The 21,606-nt window shown below is 32.4% G+C and overlaps 1 protein-coding gene across 2 annotated transcripts in view; it reads right to left on the reverse strand.

The window, feature by feature from the left end:
- Nucleotides 1-5,346: 5,346 nt before the first annotated feature.
- Nucleotides 5,347-21,606, reverse strand: part of LOC108917632 (probable G-protein coupled receptor Mth-like 6) — a 60,272-nt gene continuing 44,012 nt past the window's right edge. Inside the window, exons 4-8 of one of the 2 annotated variants that reach the window (XM_018724344.1) lie at nucleotides 20,581-20,598; nucleotides 13,480-13,667; nucleotides 11,956-12,136; nucleotides 9,005-9,147; nucleotides 5,347-6,273 (exon numbers count right to left, since the gene is read on the reverse strand). In XM_018724344.1, the coding sequence (XP_018579860.1) occupies nucleotides 6,104-6,273; nucleotides 9,005-9,147; nucleotides 11,956-12,136; nucleotides 13,480-13,667; nucleotides 20,581-20,598 (700 nt within the window). In that variant the 3' untranslated portion in view covers nucleotides 5,347-6,103. The remainder of the gene's footprint in view (nucleotides 6,274-9,004; nucleotides 9,148-11,955; nucleotides 12,137-13,479; nucleotides 13,668-20,580; nucleotides 20,599-21,606) is intronic. The other variant, XM_018724345.1, reaches the window with a different exon arrangement.

The raw sequence follows: 21,606 nt of genomic DNA on the forward strand, positions 1-21,606 counted from the left end.
ACCACATATGCGCTGTTCAAATAGGTTCAAGTGACTTAAAATTTAGTTAAAATTTAGTTGACTGTTCCCGTGTAAACAAACCATAAGAGACAAAAAGAAAATCGACCAGTCTCTGCCAGTTGTGTAATATATTCACCTGTATGTACATAAGTACATAACTTCGTCATATTTTCCTGTGAAATTACTCGTGGTTTTAGCGCTTACGCCTCTTTGTATTATCGTTGAGTGAGAAATACCTAGTATAATACTAGTATGTAGTACTATTTCCCACTCAACGGTATGATCAACGACGATATGTCGCCAATAAAGGCAATTTCTTAGTTGTTAGAAGAGAATAAAAGGCAAATGTAATCAATATTGCGATGTTATATGAAAACGAAACAGCGCCATTTTCAGGAACTGCGTCACGATTGTAGAAAAACGCTCAGACCCGTCGATTTTAGATTATAGGGGGACATTCTTTGCTGGTATTTTTGACTCCGCTACTTTCACCCCCAAGCAAGGGTAAACATCACCCCAAAATATTTAAATGGAATGGGGGTTGAGTAATATTTCTTTTGAAAGCTCTTACATTTCTATTTGCCACAGACCTTAAATTTTATAATTCCGCCCAATACTTATTAAGAATTTTGATTGTAAAATTGAAACTTATGTACAAACAATTAGTAACGGTAAAAATGGTATAAATTTAGTATTTCTTGCGTTACATTGGTTTTTGGCGATTTGTTATCACTTTCGTAAAAAAAACACAATTGTAAAAAACAGAAATGAATGCTATACACACACAATGAACGTAAAATTAGTGGATTCCAAATTATTTTCTAGTATTATTTGGAAGCGTTGGTTGGTAGTTTATTTAATTGTGTTTTTGAAAATTAAACACTATGGTTTATTCCATTGCGGAAAGGGTAGATATCATTTCGCTTTACTTTATGAACAATAAATGTGCGAATAGAACAGCTCAGCTATTTAATGAACAACATCAAGATCGACATGTCAGGAGGAAGTATGTTCTAGAGTTAGTAAAAAAATTTCAAGAGACAGGGAACGTAGCCAATAAAAAACGAGAAATTGAAAAACCTATAGTTAATGAAGCTAGTGAAGTTGCAGTTTTGGGACAAGTTCATCTTGATCCTACATTAAGTACGAGGCAGCTGGCATCTGTGTCTGGGATCAATCGAACTAGCATACAAACCATTTTGAAGAAGAATAAATTCCATCCATACAAAATACATTTAGTCCAGGAACTTCATGAGGATGATTATGACCGCCGTTTGCAATTTTGCGAAATAATGAGTGAGCGAGCAGGGAACGATCCACAGTTCCTTTTTAACATCTGTTTTTCTGATGAATGCAGTTTTTTCTTGAACGGGACGGTAAATCGTCACAATTGCCGCTATTGGTCCGATTCAAACCCAAGAGTTTTTCACGAGGTGCATACACAGCAACCGGAAAAATTAAATGTATGGGCTGGAATTTTCGGTGACCGGCTGGTGGGTCCTTTTTTTCTACCTGGTAATTTGACTGGCCAAATGTATTTGCAATTACTGGAAGACGCTATTGACCCTGCCTTGACTGATATTATTGAAAATGTTCCAGAGTATGATGAAGATCATTTGATTTTTCAACAGGACGGTGCTCCTCCGCATTATGCGTTAATTGTCCGTCAGTATTTGGACCAACGTTTTCTACGGAATTGGATTGGGAGAAGAGGCAGCATTGAGTGGCCTCCACGATCACCGGATTTATCGCCCCTTGATTTCTTTTTGTGGGGATACCTAAAAAGTAAAATCTATAAAACACAGCCAGCGTCGCTGGAAGATTTGCGTCAAAGAATCGTCGACGAATGCCGTCGAATCACTCCGGAAATGCTTCGGAATGTGCGCGAACGTTTCGAACAAAATCTTTATTCTTGTATGGAAGCGGGCGGTCATCAGTTTGAACATTTAATCAACTAAGTAGTAAGTAAGCAACTAAACATAATTTAAATTTTAAAATGTAAATTTTTTTCAAAGTATTGGGCGGAATTATAAAATTTAAAGTCTGTTGTAAAGAGAATTGTAAGAGCTTTCAAAAGAAATATTACTCAACCCCCAATGCCATTTAAATATTTTGGGGTGATGCTTACCCTTGCTTGGGGGTGAAAGTGGCGGAGTCAAAAATACCAGCAAAGAATGTCCCCCTTTAATCTAAAATCGACGGGTCTGAGCGTTTTTCTACAATCTTGACGCAGTTCCTGAAAATGGCTCTGTTTCGTTTTCATTTGGCCAGCCTGTATATAGGTACTAAAATCTCAACTATTCTGAATACCTACTGTTTGGTGAGATTAACTGAGGTGAGATGTTAGGTCAATCAAACACGACTAATAACATACAGGTTTCTCAGGTCTCATAGCACCGACTGAATTGCCATCTGGAGAAAGGAGCTTCTAAAACTTATATTATGATCGGTACTCTTGGAAGGAAACTACCTAGTTATTGATAATGTGGCGTTTTTTCTTCAGTCGTCTCTGTTGAATACTCCACAAATGTAGAACAAGTAAACAGTATAATAGCATTGTATAACTTATACAATGATAATAGTAACAAGTTTAGAAAAGCAAAATCATATAGCTTTTTTAAGTTACTCGTTCGCTGCGCTCGCTGTATCCGTTTAGTAAATTATTTCTAACGAGATTTGATTATACTATTTTTTCGCATTTTGCGTCAGTAGGTAATTATAAGCAAATAGTGATAGATATAAAAACATTGCAAAGTTTGAAATTTAAAAAATTTCATAGTAGGTACTTGTGTAGGGTTTCCGTAACCTAGTAACTTGACACGGTTGTGTTTATTTATATAATAACAATACAGTTTTTTGTGAGTCGAATCCATTATAAGTTACCTATATACGAGTAGGGTAAAGATGCCTATTATGAGACAGTTCCGAATATGAGACACCGGGCTTTCTCACAAATTAGGCCATTTTTTGAAAAGAGCGCCACTGTTCTATATTACCGGCAGTTCACTTTCTATCGTTTGTTAACAGAGGCCGCGTCGCGCGAGAAAGCAGTTGGCTGTGCGGCAAGTTTATGTGTGCCGGTCGCCAAAGTACTTGCAGTGCTTGTCGTAAAGGTATGTAGAAAACAGAAAATTATTAACAAGACAGTGTTAATAATTTTCTGCTAACATGACGTAGTATCTATTTATCATGCCGTTGAGTCAATTTTTTTCACGCTTTTACCAACTAACCTAAAACTGAGTAAAATTTCTTAAGACTCTAGTATGAGACACCTGAGAGCTCCTAATATGAGGTACCTCATATTACGGGACAAGGCGTCGCATATGAAGGTAAAACATTTTCACCACTGGGTAACTAGTATACCTAGATGAGCGAAACAAAGGTTTTTCGTTAGACCTTCAATAGTAAATTCGCAATCTTCTCCGTACAAACTACAAATATAAGAAGCTTTGGAGAGAAAAAAGAAAAGGAGGCAAAAAAAGGAAAATCAAAGAAAGCCAAGGAAATGTGCCGCAAAAGGAAAAGGAACTGGGAAAAGGCCTGTGAAAAGGAAAGTTTTTACTGAATCATCAACGTCCAGTGAAGATGATGTTTCGCACACCACTGATTTTTCTTCAGAAGACGAGGAAGACGATGCAGAGTGTCCATATTGCGCCGGTTTGTATTCCAAAGCAAAGATATGCGAGGTGAAAAGTGGGAGAAATGCCAGACCTGTTTCAAATGGGCACATCTAGAATGTGGAGAAATAAAATCAAAAAAGTTTATTTGTGCCGTTTGTTGTTAAGGTTGAAAACCTAAACTTTTTTTTTATACAGTTCACAGAATTACCTATTCCTTGTTTTAAGAGAAAATGATACTTTGTTTAAAGAAAAAAATGTTTTTTGTTTTTGAGAAAGCCATACCTAAACATGTTTTATGTTCTGTTTATTCAATAAAAATATGTTTGATCAAACAATAGGTCATTTTCAGCTTTATTCCCTAATTTGAGAGCCCATACTGTCTCAAATTGGGAACCCCTTTTTCAATTACACAAATATTACTTTTCTGATAAAATCTAACTTAAAAACTAAAATACAGATTTGAGGCTTTCTCGCGTATTTTTGAAGGATCTTGATTAAATTCCCTACAGAAAAACGTTAATTTTCCAAGAAAAATGTTAAAATTGAAAAAAACATGATTTTTTTTAAAAAAGGTGTCTCATAATAGGCATCTTTACCCTATTAATTATAAAAATGAGTCTTGCTACTGAAAACAATTTAGAAAATTGTTCTGAAAACATTCTAAATGCCGGTCGAGAAGCATCTTCGAGCTTACTTCCTTTAAAATCCAAGAAAAATACGAGAACATATTCCATGTTTAAAAGTACGAGTACTGTACAAATAAGCAAAAGTATAGATATATCACAATATAAAAAGTTACTTGCCTTTTTAATACGTCAAAATGACAAATACGAAGCAAATAAATCTTTGACTATGGAAAACGTTAATATATTTTTAAAAGAGGCTCCAGACGATAAATTTTTATTAGTGAAAGTGGTACTAACATTTGGTTTAAATGGGGCATGTCAGCGTGTAGAATTGTGCAGTTTAGCTGTTGAAGATATAGAAGACAGGAGGAAAATTTTGATTACAACTCTACATGATACCAAAACCAAGAGGAAACGTGTATTTACCGTACAAGTAAAACGCAATAGATTTTTCAACCAGTTGGCATCAACAGTTTTGCAAAAATTCCGCAGCGTTGCAGAATATTTAAAACTCCCAGATGCATCCAGTTACAGTGGCCATTGTTTGAGGAGGACATATGCCACCTTCCTCTCTGACAGTGAAGCTGATATTCAAACATTAAGTGACATAGAGGATGGCAGTCAACTAGTGTGACTGATGGGTATATCGAGCAAAGCATCGTCAATAAGTTGAAAATTTCAAAAATATATTTCATCAACAAGAATGGAGAATCATAATAGTTTTCAGGAAGAACAAGTAGAATTGAATAAATTTCCTCTTGTAAATAAATAATTTTCTGTCAAACTGTTTTTTAATAACATGACATTACTGTAAAGTAAAGTGACATTTCATGTGGTAAAATGCCACTTTATTAAACGATTTTGAATTTAGTAAAATAGCATATTATCAGTTAAAATTAAAAAAAAATACATTTCTACACCATTTACTACTTAATATTTGTATAATCAAATGCCTGTATTCATGACATTGGATATTTTATTAATGCATTTGGATCTAATTAATTCAAGAATGACTTCATAAAACTTATAAACCAATGTATTGATTTGCAATATGAAAGAGGGAAGATAAATTATAAAACATATTTAATATACAATATATATCACCATATATTTGAATAATATAATACAAAAGCTATAACATAATATATACAATTATTCAGTCAGATCATTGCAACAAAACCACTTTTGCTACAGCATAATTCAATTCTCTAAGTGTCGGTTTATCAAAATAAGTTTAACTAAATAAAGTTTCTTTGCTAAGGTATGAAACATTTGAGGGAATTGGTTAAATCAGATTAAAAAATCTTTTGATAAGCCGACCCTAAGTACATAAAATAAATAAATACTTCATACTTAATTCTTTCTAACTCCCTTCACGTCATAACACTGCTGTAAAGCATCTTTCAGGGCATTGGTCTGCTAGCATTTTTAATATAAAATAAATTAATTATTCGTGTATCTATACAAGGCAATATAAATGTGCAATATTATAAATACAGTATCCCCACTCTTCTAAAAAGCTAGAACTGATGGAGACATCTTATCGTGAAGAATGTAGTAATTTATTTGTACTCTTATAACAGATATATTTTAAATAATACTTAACATGAAGTTACACGTTATGGCAAAATAAATTAGTAAACTGAGGTAGATTGTTGTAAATACAAGTAACTTAGCTATAGTAGGTTTCGTTGATAAATAAATTTCTAAGCATATGTTACTTGTATCACAATACCATAACCACCAATATGTGAAACTATGTGCTGTGGGAATTATCACATGTCGTAAATCTCATTTCAGAAGGTATACATTTATCAAAGTGAACAGTTCCAAATACATTGATTGTGCTTGTAAGTTTTACATAATGGATCTGGTAGATTTTCGAGTTGAGTTCATTGTACTCATCCGTGTAGTTGAAGTGATCGATTGCTTGCTGAAGGTGCTTCTTGCTCTTCCTATCTTCATTCTTCGCAGGAAGTCGTAGTAGATCTTCCTTTTGCAAATGAAGATAATAAATATGAATACACCTAAAACAGAAGTATTAATATACGATTAATTTTTAACAAATACTGTGTCTTGAAATAAGGTGCCGTAGATTAAGGGACTGATAGAACATAAGCATTCCTATGGACCATAGGCCTATTCTCTTTAGTCTTTGAAATACAGGCCACGAAATATGTTTTTTGGATACCTTTTGTAATGTTGTTAGTTTTCAATTATCTTGTAGAAGTCGTTAGCTATGATATTTCTTAATAACATTTTAAGACGACACCTATAATATATTAAATTTTTTTGCAATTTATATACTATTTTTGTCTGCATTTTATTAGATTATTATAATGAAAAATGTTATACCTACAAAAGGATATTTTGCAGGAAATATATCACTTTCGGGAAAAGCGGATCTGACTGTGCCAAACTAAAAAGAAAGCGCCACCTATAAAGTACGAGTATACTGTGAATTTCTTAAGAAGTCGTCCTTGCATTCAATAAGTACAAAAATAAATAAGCTTTAGCTGTAAGTTTTATTTCTACCAATTTGATAGAATGTGTTTGATAATAAAACAGTGTATAACGGAGATTAAAGTCAATTACATTTTTCTGGAAACAACAAAATTATTTTCCTGTCTAGAAACACTGTAATTATTTTGATTCAACGTTCTTTATGTCATCTGATCTAATGATTCAGTCAAAAAATTGGAGAAAATTTATTGTACAAAATCTGCTGTATAATCCCATTTATTTTCTATGTACGTATAGAAATTCTGAATTCTGGATTAGTTTGGAGGGTAACTCAATAAACTGAGCTACAGCACTTAGGCCCTATTGTGCATCCTTTCGGCGAGAGATCAGCTCTCCTGAGCCGTCAAAGCCGTTTGTCATTATATAAGAAGTAAGAAAACGTAGTTAAAATAATCAAAGCGGAGGATAAAATAATAATATGGTCTTTTGTTTTGATTAGACATTTTTCATAGAATTTAAAGGATAGATATAAATAAATTTAATAGCGAAGAGTACCAGTTCTATGGCAATATTGATTTTATATATTATAGAGTCATAGCCTCCTATATCTACTGTAGGAGGCTGTGGTAGAGTGTCAGTAAGTAAATCAAACTATTGTAAAATACTCGTATATTCAAACTGTCAAAGCAAAAATATATGTATACATTTTTGTAATCAGAAGAAACAAAGGAATCCAGAAAGCAATAAATGTATAACATGATTTTCTATTTAAAAGAAAAACAAAAGTTTGGTTTATATTTCAGGAACGTCTCAGCAACAATAATTTGTTTTTTATCTACTGCTTTAATACAGGGTGTCTCATAATTAGCTGCCAATCCTGCACAGGCCGATTCTATGATCAAAACTAAGTAAAAAAGTTCATATGAACATGGGTTCGGAAATGCTTCCTAAGGGCACAGGGACCCATTGAAGAGGTAGGAATGGAAATCATTTTTTTGTAATATCTCTCAATCGCGTTGTGATAAATGAATGAAATGTGGTATACACAGCTAAATTTTGATGAGCAATTTGATGGACTAATCCATTTATTTCCACAAGGTCCATTGGGGTGGGTACGGGGGGGCCCTTGGTACTTTGCGTGTGTAACTTTTTCATCTTTGACTTTTTAACAAATTGGACAGCAAATTCCGTTTTCCCGAACTGTTTTACGTTAAAAAGGTACTCTTGTTTCAAATCGTTATCTTTAACGGTTTCTGAGAAAATCGCTCTTGAATTAATCCCACTTTGGTCAATTTCATAGTAATTTAAACAAAAAATAATAATAATAATTTTCCTTTCCTCTCTTTTCCATTTAAAGGATTAATTTTTATTTAATTTAATTTTTTATTATTATTTTTTTATTAAAATTAGATTAAATTTAAACAAAAAAATTTTTTTTGTTTAAATTACTATGAAATTGACCAAAGTGGGATTAATTCAAGAGCGATTTTCTCAGAAACCGTTAAAGATAACGATTTGAAACAAGAGTACCTTTTTAACGTAAAACAGTTCGGGAAAACGGAATTTGCTGTCCAATTTGTTAAAAAGTCAAAGATGAAAAAGTTACACACGCAAAGTACCAAGGGCCCCCCCGTACCCACCCCAATGGACCTTGTGGAAATAAATGGATTAGTCCATCAAATTGCTCATCAAAATTTAGCTGTGTATACCAAATTTCATTCATTTATCACAACGCGATTGAGAGATATTGCAAAAAAATGATTTCCATTCCTCCCTCTTCAATGGGTCCCTGTGCCCTTAGGAAGCATTTCCGGACCCATGTTCATATGAACTTTTTTACTTGGTTTTGATCATAGAATCGGCCTGTTCAGGGTTGGCAGCTAATTATGAGACACACTGTATAACGAGAAAATTTACTGAAACTGGTCTTTACCATTTTTATTTAAATATAAATGTAAACAAATAAGGGGGGGATGTGGACTGTTATGTAAAAGACCCTACATATCTGAATATATTTTGTTTAATTTGAAGTAATTTGAATTAAAGTTTAAAATATTAGAAATGTTTCGACATGATTTTTGAAAACTGTTGAAACCTTTCATGACTTTTTCGAAATTCCTAGGTAATATTTAATAATGCAAAATATGATATGTTCCAGTTGTCTTTTTATTTGAAATAACCGCTTTTCTCGATATCACATTTGTTACCTGGGGGTCTGCACAATGAATTCAAGCCTGGTTTATGTATCCACTTCAGTAACCTTTAAAATGTCAGGTATAAATTTATGGTACTCACCTTGTAAGCAATTTATTATATCCCAAATAATTTCAATATACTGAGGAATTATTCCCATTTTACTCATTTCGACAAATGAAGACATCACATCGAAAATATATGTTACACCCATAATAATAGCAAGTTTCAGAATTAACGACAACCTAAAAAATAAATTTTGTGGATGAATAATGGGTAAGTACCCACACAGGGTGTTAAAATAAGTGTAAGAGGCTGTAAAAGCAAACAGTACTCCAAAAATTAAGAATAAAATGTGACTACAGAAACGTCTCGATTCCAAAACCTGTGTTTGTTTATATCCTCCAAACAAGTTGACAAAATCAATTCAAATTTGGTGCAGGGTATAACCTAATAAATATGTTGATTTGAATATGGCGACGATAAATGAAATTCAAGGGCGGAGATTCAGGGGTATCGTAATTTTTTTGATCAGTACTCCTACAACACCGAAAAAAACTGGATGGTAAATAACATTGAAAGAATTAACATTTTTATTTCATGAAATACACATTATTAAAGACGCTCAAACAGTCCTCTTTGAATGTCAATGGTAGTCGCACATCTTGTTAAAAATGAATTACGAGTCCTCTCAAATGTCCAAGGTTGGGCTTTAATTGTATTCGCTTCTCTTATTCGTTGTTGTAGAACTTGCATGTTCTCATCTGGTTCAGCATACATCAAACTTTTAGGATAACCTCCCGATCTAGATGGCCGTTGAACTGGTTCATCAAGTCCAATCTATCTTCGTTGATAAGTTTCATTTAGGTGCATAAACCACAAGCCACGCCTTATATTCTGTTCAAATAATGATATACACCTCTCTTAAAAAATTTAGATATACAGGACCGTTCAAATGATTAGGATTAGATGCAACAGGTCCTATGAACATGTCTGCCAGAGTGCCAATACAAACATTTAAAGTAAATAGTTTTTGAATTCCGCTCTAGCTCGGGTGTGGAAACGGATCTAGGTTTCCAGAGTTGATAGGTATTTTCCCAAATTTTACAGTGTCCTAGATCCTGATGGAGTCTGGTGAATGTTCAACCAGAAGGAACTGGGAGATTGGGATAAGCCTGCGATTATAGACAACGAGCTTCAACACCATTACCATTACCACGTCCATAAATGCAATGCTTGTCTGCCATTTCTGCATTGGTTTTATTTATTTACAATAAAATAATACACGCAAACAATAAAAATCAATATAATGATGAGTAAAAATATGCTTTTTTCCTAATTTTGAATGTATGGCAGCTCGTAAACTGTCTTATACTATGTAGTCTAGCCTCTAGAGCAGTAAAAGTAGGCTTTGGCATTTGTGTTTGTCATATATTTTGTTGAACAGAAAAATCCCATATATTATGTAGAATAATAATCCGAGTTTGCCTACTCCAAAAAACCATTGCTAAATTCAGGGAACAACAAACATACAAAAAGAACGAAAAATTACCCGTTTTTCTACATATTTTCCCCCGTTACATTGAAAGTAAGCCCTAAATAAAAAAAAGTTATTCTTTATTTTTTTTGTTTATTTGACGATTTTCTATAAAGTTACAACTGCGAATCAAAAAAGTTGAATTTTGCTTTAACAATGGGTGAAAAATAGAAGAAAATCACATGTATATTTGGAGCAATTTTTAAAATAAGTAAATGTTTATAAATATTGATGAAACTTTGTGAACAAATAGTAAAATATATGTCAATTCTATCCTAAAAATTTTGCAACGATCGATGCCGTGGTTTTCGATTGACAGGATTGTTAATTAGGAATATTTCAAAAAGTTTATCCCATACCGTGGATTTAAATTAAGGTTTACAAAGGGCACACAATTTTTTAGAGATACTTATAATAATTAACAATGATCAATACTAAATAGTAAAAATATATACACTTTTATAATCATTTAAAATTTTTTAAATTTTTCAGCATTTTACAATTATTTACAGAGTAAAATGCTGAAAAATTAAAAAAAATTCTAAATGGTTATAAAAGTGTAAAAATATGTATATTTAGTATTGATCATTGCTTATTGTGACAACAAGCATCTCTAAAAAATTGTGTGCCCTTTCTAAACCTTAATTTAAACCCACTGTACGCGATAAGCTTCTTGAAATTTTCATAATTAACAATCCTATCAATCGAAAACCACGCTATCGATCGTTGCAAAATTTTTAGGGTACAATTGACATATGTTTTACTATTTGTTCACAAAATCTCATCAATATTTATAAATATTTACTTATCTTAAAAATTGCTCCAAATATACATATGATTTTCGACTATTTTTCGCTCATTGTTAATGCAAAATTCTACATTTTTGATTCGTAGTTGTTGTAACATTATAGAAAATCATCAAATAAACAAAAAATAAAGAATTACTTTTTTTAATTTAGGGTCATTTTTCGTTATTTTTGTTTGTTTGTTGTTCCCCTGATTTATCAAAGGTTTTTTTGGAACAGGCAAACTCGGATTCTTTTTCTACATAATATTTGGGATTTTTCTGTACAACGAAATAGATGACTTCAAATACAAACGCCTCGAATGTTCTACCACCTGAACTAATGAAGAACACTTGTATAACTGGTACAGCCAAGGATATTGCCTTTAACTAGTCAAAAGACTGCCATAAATTCTCTGAAAATTAAGCATAAAAACGCCTTCCTTAAGATAAAAAAGTAAAATTTTGTATTGTCAAAAATATTTGTTATAAGAAAACTAATTTTTTGCTATTTCCTAGAAAATGTACGTTTCCAAAAATTTGTTAAGTAATTTTTTCTACTTTTTGTGTGTTTTCCTATTACGATTTTTATAATTTTAAAAACACCCTGTAGTAGAATTATTAATGAACTTTAATACCCATTCTATGTAAATATCTAATAGTTCACTCCTGAAATATTCTTTGAAAAGAAAAGAACATCTTTTATGGTTATAAACAAATAGTTCCACTAACCTTTCCTTATCTTTGTTGAAACTTGACTTCTTCTCACTTTTGGTGGTGTCGTTAATTTTGTTTATCTCGTTTTTTATTCTCAAACAATACAAAATTGTTTTGAAAAAAAGTGCAGTGTTGACTAACTGTATCAAAAAATGGGGAAGTCGTAGGAAGATAATTGCACCATAGTTGTTTGGTCCTGAAATAAAATAATAAATTAATAAGTGTATTAAGCTATTTTCTCAACATTACAAAGTTATGCCAGCTACACACATAGCGACAAATCGTAACTGCTTAACTGAGCAGCTTAAAACGTTTCGATTTGGTTCATATGTACGTGAGAAATACATACGAAAACCAAATTATTATTTTTCATTTATAAATCAGTCCAACCTGCCCAGTTTAATGTGTCACCAATTATTATCACTGTACGTGTAGCTGGTATTACTAAAACCAGAAGGGGAGAAAAGGAAAGTGACATAGTTTCCAGTCTTAAGTATAGAAAAAACAAATTTTAGTTATAAATATTCATTGCAAATAAACAAGATGTATATTTTTAAAGTCGTAGAGCAAAAACTTGAAGTATCTCGACGTTCTGCTTATTATCATTATTTACTTCAAGATGACATGAGATCACAACGTAAAATATACTGATGATTTATAGAAAGCAATACTTAATTGTTGAAATAAAGGAATAAGTGATTCAAGTTCAAGTTTTTTGAGTATATTCCAAAGATTATTATCAATTATATTAAAATCCACTGATATATTAAAGATTTAGTGCTATTCTTACGTGTTTAAATACTCAAAACATTATCGCTTCTATAGTGTTTTCATATAAATAAACTGGGTATCGTTCTTTTATTAATCAAAATGTTTTAAATAATTGTTATTAAATCATTAATTTGACAAGAAATTGTTTAATACGTCTGCAAACATTTCATTTCGAACAATTTTTGAAAGTATAACAAGTCCAGTGCAGCTTAGTAATGACTCACATGCTAAAAATAATTACTTTATTATAAAAAGTGATTTATTAAATTGTAAAAAACTAAACATCGTTTACAGTCTAGTTCATACGATCTTATACAATCATTAATCACTGCTGAAGTATTCTTCTAAACAATAACTCAGTAAAGGTCAGTACTCTTAATTCCATAGTTATGGTTTGGTGTAATTACCTACAATATCTGCGTTTGATACATTTTTTCTTTATTATAATATACGTCTCAGTTTTAGTTATAGATAGGAAGTATAGTTTGGTTTTTGTTGCTTTTTTGGATAATAGGTAAATAGGTATATCGTATACTTTTAAAAACTTGCTGACTAACATTTAATTCTTTAAAATGCAACTACTGGTATACATCTTTAAACATATTGTATCTGTGATCCTTTTGGATTTTTTGAAGAAGTGATTTTAGGTCAAGAAGGATGACTGCATCTCATAACTCGAAAAAAGCTTTCATAGTTATTAATAAAAGGTACAACAGCAAATCATTTATGCACTAAATTTACATAAATAAACGGACTTTAGTAACTTACTGTTTTCGATGAAGCATATATTGGTGCCCACGAAAGGTTGAATGACGTAAGGAAGAATTTTCTTCTCACTGAAGAAGAATATTATCAAAGTTAGTAACGTCGGCATGCCCCAACCATAAATCAGATAGTATAGTAGCTTCTTTAAATCTTTTCGCCTTTGGTACACTCCCACAGATTGTTTCGTAGACCTAAATATAAGGAATGCTTAGAACGCGGTTCCGTATAAAGAAAATTATTTCAAGCATGCACAGATTATCAAAATATACAAGGTGTTCATAGATATCATGTATATAAGGGAAGGGGTAATTCTTTGCCTTATTTCATAACTAAAAATTCATATAAACATAGATCCGCAATATGAATTTTTAGTCATGAAATAAGCCAAAGCATTCCCCTTCCCTTATGTACATAATATTTAGGAACATCCTGTATATGTCCTTAGAATTTTATTTAATTTAACATTGATGTTAACAATATTTGTAGTACATTCTATATTCCATTTATAATTTGTCATTTAGCAAAGCGCAAAAAGTTTGTATACTGTACACATAGAAGAGGGTCATGAATTCATATTTTTTTTTACTCCATCCATGTTTCAGAGAAATTCACACCTCTCACAGTTCAATTCCCTTGGACAAGCCTACCTTGACCATAAATTAACATTTATTATACAAACAGAACAGTACACTTTTGACGAATTACATAAACAATCACATCATTGTTTTTCTGAGAAAATATAATTAGGTAAGGTGCAGTTTTTTATACCCAACTCACAGTTTCCTTTAAACGTAGTATCTGCCTTCGAACTGTAACTGATTTATAGAATGTTTGAAGGTCTCGTAACTTCTATTTTCTAAACAGAAAAATGACTCAGTCGTACTGATATCAACAATCCATTTTTAATACGCTTAGAACTAATGGATTCGTTATATCTATACTCTTTGTGGTGATAAAAAAAATTGACAACAAAAAGCTTTCGGTATTAGTAGGACTAAATTAAACGTGTGGCTACCAAATGTGTCGGTCACATGTATGGAGCGTGTTTATTCTTCATAGTCAAATAAAAAAAAAAGTCATTAAGTAGGAGGATGACTTGTTTGTTTATGGTCATTGGATTTAATTTTAAGGACACAGAAAGTAAAAGAGTATAACTGGAATAGACTATGACGAGAATCTTGAACATGTTAAGCTCAGAATTTTGCTTTAAAAAATCCAAGTGCTGTACTATTTCAGAATTGTAATTATAGATTAAATTAACTTCCACTTGAATACGTGATGGTATAAATTGAGGAGAACAGTATGTATACACTCGTACTTTTTAAAAATAGCCTAGATTCGGAGTACTCGTAATGCATTTAGGTGTGGGTTCAAATAGCTAATTGAATGAGCAAATATATATTTCAAAGTAACATTACGTCACCATAAATTATTTTATATATGATATGTCAAAGTTGTTTATAATATTAGTAGCAAATATGTCCATTATAATCTTGGTAAAAACTTCGCTTACGATACTGATATAGGAAAACAAATAAATACAGGGTAGCCCATCGAAAACGTTCCGCAAGGCATTACAGGGTAGTAATGAACTTTTCGGCAAAATCCAAAAACAGGTAAAGTTTGCTTCTGAGGGGGACAACGTTTGGCGCAAAAAGCATAGCAAAATCTTCAACCCCCTAAGTGGGGGTGCCATCCCCCAAATTTTTTTAAATGGGAATGGGGGTCAAGTGGGGGGTCATTAGAAAGGGCTTTTAATTCTCTATACATCGATTCTTACTTTTTGAAAATCGATCCATTATTTTAGAAAATATGCAGCTTTGAAAATACGAACAATATTTTTGACGAGAAATGCGAAAATCGATTTAATTTTACTTCAAAACTTACGGTATTAGCTTGGTAAATTCCTTCAAAAGAATTCGCTTTTTTTTTTCTGATTTGCGAATTCTTTAGCCTGATTTTGGTGAGCAAAAAATTGTCCGCTTTTTGTTTCGTATTTAGATAGGCCACAAGAAGTTGCTAGATAACTGTCTTGTGACTTGTAGTTGAAGAGTACCAATACTGCCGAGTCTTTTAAATTGATTAATTATGGTGTACTCAATTCCAGAAAGAGTAGAAATTATTGAGCTTTTTTTCAAAAACAATGAATGCGGAAATCGGGTCGCCGAACTGTTCAACCAACGGCATCCTGAGAAACATGCGTCTGGAAAAATTGTTCGCGAATTGGTGGCCAAATTTCGCGAAACTGGCTCCGTTCATAACAAAAAGAGGCAGGTTGAAAATCCGGTACTAAATGAACCTACGGAAATAGCGGTATTGGGGCAAGTGGCAATGGATAGTACGCTGAGTACAATGCAATTGGCTACTGCGACAGGAGTGAGTCGTACAAGTGTCCAACGAATATTAAAAAAATACAAATTCCATCCTTATAAGATTCGGCTAGTGCAAGAGCTAAATGAAGACGATTTTGATCGTCGTTTGCAATTTTGCGAAATAATGACTGAACGAGCGATAAACGATAATTTCCTCTTTAATGTGTGTTTTTCGGACGAGTGTACGTTCTTCTTGAATGGTTTAGTGAATCGCCATAATTGTCGTTACTGGGCTGATACCAATCCAAGGATTTTCCATGAGACACACTCCCAACACCCCCAGAAGTTGAATGTATGGGCAGGTATTTTTGGAAATTCCATTGTAGGTCCTTTTTTCCTTCCTGGAAATTTGACAGGCGATATGTACTTGGATTTACTACAAAATGTCATCGACCCAGCTCTAACAAATATCATAGAGGACGACCCTGCTTACAATGAACACGAACTGATTTTCCAGCAAGACGGAGCTCCTCCACATTACTCGCTCAATGTGCGCAATTACCTAAATGAGACGTTTCCAGGACGCTGGATAGGACGAAGAGGTGCAATTGAGTGGCCCCCTCGGTCACCCGACTTAAATCCTTTAGATTTCTTTCTCTGGGGGCACATTAAAAGCAAAGTTTACAGCACTCCACCTGATACCTTGGAAGATCTGCGAGGACGAATCATTAATGTATGTCGCGAAGTAACACCGCAAGTGCTCCAGAATGTTCGACAACGGTTTGAAGACAACCTGTATCATTGTATGCAAGTTGGCGGACAACATTTTCAGCATTTACTTGACTAATACCGTAAGTTTTGAAGTAAAATTAAATCGATTTTCGCATTTCTCGTCAAAAATATTGTTCGTACTTTCAAAGCTGCATATTTTCTAAAATAATGAATCGATTTTCAAAAAGTAAGAATCGATGTATATCTAAAATTAAAATCAGTGCTAAAAGGACTAATCCACTAAGCAGAGGTTTTTTCCAGGAAAAAAATGTAGAAGTTTTTTTCTCACCGGTTCTATATGTTTTTCGGGGTGCTGAATCCGAATCTGAGGTTTGCCACCTCGCCAGGCGTCTGCTTCACAAGGAAAACTGCAAAAGACATAAAATTTTCGGTACTTTTTTCAGTTTTTTAACTATAACTCGAAAACTAAACGTTTTTTATTATAACTATGATATACCAAATTAAAGTAGATAAAATTTCCTACAAATACGTATAATAACTCTATAGTCTGGAAAATCCATAACGTCGTTAGATCGTGTTGAGAAAAGGCATTTCTTGACTTTCCGCTAAAAAAGATGAATACGTTATTCTAACTGCGCGCTGGTGTCCTACATCAACTTCATACACCTCTAAAATCAATTATTTTATGAGTACCTGATATGTCCAGGTTACATTTAAGGAATTGTCAATCGTGAGTGAGGTCCATATATATGATCAACGAGCCTCCTAATTCAAACGAAATCGTACTAATTACTCTTAATTCAAGGGGAAGATAGAAAGTAAGTTTTGATAAATGGAACAAATTTGTATTTAAACGAAAGAAAAAAGCAAAAACACCATTATTTAATAATTTTCATATTCATTCGTGGTCCTCATCTGCAGAATTATCACCTGAAACAACGAGAATGGAGATCACTGTAATATAATCCATGTCGTTTTTGTACATTATGGACAAAATTTATTATGTCTGCACAATAGAGTTTAATATTATTTTTAAAAAAGAGACAACCGAAAATAAGATAAAGAAGAAGGCAATACCTGCATGAGGCTCAGGATTGCGTTCGCAGCCTCGGAGAAGCTTCTGATATTCATTGCCTGCAAGTGCCAGAAGGGCTGCAAGGGTAATTGCGGATGCAGAAGGGTTGGGTTATACTGCTTCAGACTCTGTTTGAATTGTGAAGGAAGGTGCTCCAATGTAGAAATACTGCTCAGTGATGACGATCAAGACGTTTCACCTGAGAAGATGGAAGGTAATTTCTACTATTACAAATAATTAATATTCTGATCTAGTATTTATCACCGTAAATTAGAAACTATACCTTCACAGATCAAAATGTCAGTGGAGAAATCAGCGCCCTTCCTTTAAGAGTTCGAGCAGTCCACTGCCCGGACAAGACTAAAAGGAAAACATTACGTCACTCCGGATATACAGCCTGGTCTATCTAAACGGAACATCTGCGAACGCAATCCTGAGCCTTATGCAGGTATTGTCTTCATTTTCATCTTATTTTCGGTTTTCTCTTTTTTTAAAATAATATTACACTCTATTGTGCAAGGACATAATAAATTTTGTCCATAATGAATATGAAAAACATGGATTCTATTATAGTTATCTAAAGTCTCCATTCTCGTTGTTTCAGTGATAATTCTGCAGAAGAGGACGACGAATGAGTATCAAAATTATAAAATAATGGTGTTTTTGCCTATACAAATTTGTTCCAAATATGTTTCCTTTTATCAAAACCTTCTATCTTCCTCTTGAATTAATAGTACGATTTCGTATGAACTAGGAGGCCCGTTGAACATATGTATATGAACCTCACTCACGTTTGACAATTCCTTAAATGTAACCTGGACATACCAGGTACTCATAAAACAATTGATTTTAGAGGTGTATGAAGTTGATAGTAGGACACCAGCGCGCAGTTAGAATTACGTATTCATCTTTTTTAGCGGAAAGTCAAGAAATGCCTTTTTTCAAAACGATCTAACGACGTTATGGATTGTCCAGACTTTAGAGTTATTATACGTATTTGTAGGAAATTTTATCTACTTTAATTTGGTATATCATAGTTATAATCAAAAACGTTTAGTTTTCGAGTTATAGTTATAAAACTGAAAAAAGTGTCGCAAATTTGAGGTTTCTTACAATTTTCCTTGTGAAGCCGACGCCTGGCGAGGTGGCAAACCTCAGATTCGGATTCAGCGCTCCAAAAAACCTATGAGAAAAAAACTCATACATTTTTTTTCTGGAAGCGCCGTTTCTGAACCTTGGATGAACCGTTTTCGAACTATTGATGACATCAAAGCAAATTCGTCACAGACTTTAAAAGCCATTTCAAATTAATCTATCCAGGACTGCTTCGCGAAATGGAAACACCTCTGGAAAAAGTATGAGAATAGGGGAGTGGAGTACTTTTAAGGAGACAATGACAAGAACCAATAAAGTCTAAAATTCAGTATGTCCAACTTAAAAAATAAAATTAAAATCTCAATATGTCCTACTTAAAGAGTGTAAATCTGTAGATTACTTAGCCACGTCGGGAGTCCCGCAACGATCTGTTCTTGGGCCCCTACTGTTCAACATTTTTATCAATTATATAACCAATTGCTTAGATATTAATTACCTTCTCCATGCTGATGGTGTTTTTCCACCTATTGGCTTTCCACAAGTCGACTAATTAGATCGACATTCGTTGAAAAGTCGTGATTTAAGGCGCCAGTGCCACTGTGTACTATTTTTATTTAAAATTTTGAATAACCAGATTGACTGTCCAGATATTTTGCATCATCTTAATTTTTACGTTCCGAGGGTCAATTGAACAGTGGGAAACACTTTTTATTTATCAACACCACGTACAAATCTATTTAAATATTCACCTATTTACGCAATGTGTAATTATTGTAATTTATTAGGCAATCCGTTGGATATTTTTAATTCCAGTGCTACCATAATAAAATCACTATATTTTAGCTGACGTGTTTGTGGGTATATTATCCTTTTTTAATTGCAGCTTTGAATTATTAATAATGTTTTATTTTTATATTGCTTACAAAATAACTTTTAAGCATGTTTTTGTTTTATTGTACTTTTATCCATTGTCGTTTTTACTCTTCTAATGATTCTACTGTAATTTTGTATTCTCTTTACTCTCCTGTTCTGTAGTTGGGTTTTTACACCTGTAGGACAGTATATCAATAAATAAATAAATAAATAAATAAATAAATATAATTAATAATAAAGTTTAAAAAATAAAGTTCGGTTATTTTCTGAACAGATCTCGTACTTGGACAACGAAAGGCTATCGGGATATAAAAAAACCAATTTTGGTATGAGTAGAATATAAACTGCACCTTACACCAATATGTAATATTGTCCTTCCGTTGAAATAGTAACTAATCATTACCAAAATTACTCTTTCACCATTCTTTGTTAATATTTTATATCCTCAAGTCATAATTAATTATGCTGCAAACTGCAAACAATATAACACCCATATTTATTTGCTTTTTATTGAATTTCTAATTAAATTAGGTATAGCATGTGTAGGAAGTAGGTGTATCCCTTTTTTATATATTACATAGTCAAGTTAAACAGCACTTTAATGAAACTAATTATATTATAGGAGACAGTTAATTTGTAAGTATAATTTTTCTGTGATAATATCCTTAACGATGCTAAATCAAATACAGCACACCCCTTACACAATACGCATGACTGCATGTGTTCACTCTAAAAGCAAATTTTTTAAAAGCAATGACTCTCACCTTCATGTCGGTATGTATGTACATTTCAGGAAAAAACAAGTACACAGAGCTGGCTTTCACATCTTCAGTTTAAAAATTAAATAAATATGAGAGTAGGTATATTTAAAATATATCAAATTTAATGGTTCTAGAAAATAAATACATTTCTTAATTTGTGTCTCATTGCAAGTTAAGCTGTTGGCTATTAGTAAAATCAAACGATAAAAATCAGCTCTGTCACCTTTTGTCATTAAAAATATGCATTGTAACTCACCTTCTTACTTCGTAATGTCTTCATGGAAAGCAAAACAAAAATATGACACTGTTAAAAAGCAGTAACATTTAATTTGCAGCTACTTTATTTTTTTCTTCTATTTGGTATTTTCTTTTTCCTTTCTAATCTGTATGTGATTAGTTTACAGAGTTACTGATAATTGGAAGATACCAAATGGAAGAATAAATATATATAATACATGTGCATAAAAACAAGCTTCTCACAAATGTAATTATTTGCAGAATAATAGATAAATTTCTTCTTACTGAAGATTTTAATATTTACTGGGCCTCGACCTGGCAAGAATTTTGAAGAAAATATAACAATTATAAAATTTTGATTCCTTATTTTAAATGCAACGCCCTGTGTATTACTCAATTTTTTGGATTCTTCAGAAAATTATAAAAAATTTTTGTTGAAAAAAACTGCAACTAAAAATACCAATCGACGTGTCTGAGCGTTTTTTAAAATACGCCTCCATTCATTTATTATTGAATTTATTCCATTTGGCTGATACACACTGTATGTACACATTAAATATTTTCGAACATACAGGATGTTCCATTTCTTCTAGGTTTTGCCTAATACAATTTTTTCAAATAGGACACACTTATATACAAGAGAAATTTATATTATATCTAACGTTTTCGTGTAACTTTCTATCTAACGTTTTGGTGTAACTTTTTTCAACTAAATATGATAACAAAATGAAATTTTCACCATTCGTTCAAGCACTATTTTTTACATTGCTTACATAATAAGTACATTTTAAATCCAAAAATAGTCATTACCGGACTATTTCAAAGCTTTCAATCACGGATGTTATTATTTTTTCAATAACTTTGTTAGATTATTCTTAGCATATGCAGATAAAAAGTTTTACTTCCTTTCCATTTTATTAAGGGATTACATTACAGTCTATTTCTTATAGTATGCGAAGTATTAGTAGTTTTCCAAATGTTTATTGTTATTTCCGTTTTAAAAATGGATGTCGCATAAAAATAGAATTTTCAAAACCAAAAGAAT

Source organism: Anoplophora glabripennis, unplaced genomic scaffold, assembly GCF_000390285.2.
Source record: "Anoplophora glabripennis isolate ALB-LARVAE unplaced genomic scaffold, Agla_2.0 scaffold71, whole genome shotgun sequence".
In the NCBI taxonomy this organism is placed as follows: Eukaryota; Metazoa; Arthropoda; class Insecta; order Coleoptera; family Cerambycidae; genus Anoplophora; species Anoplophora glabripennis.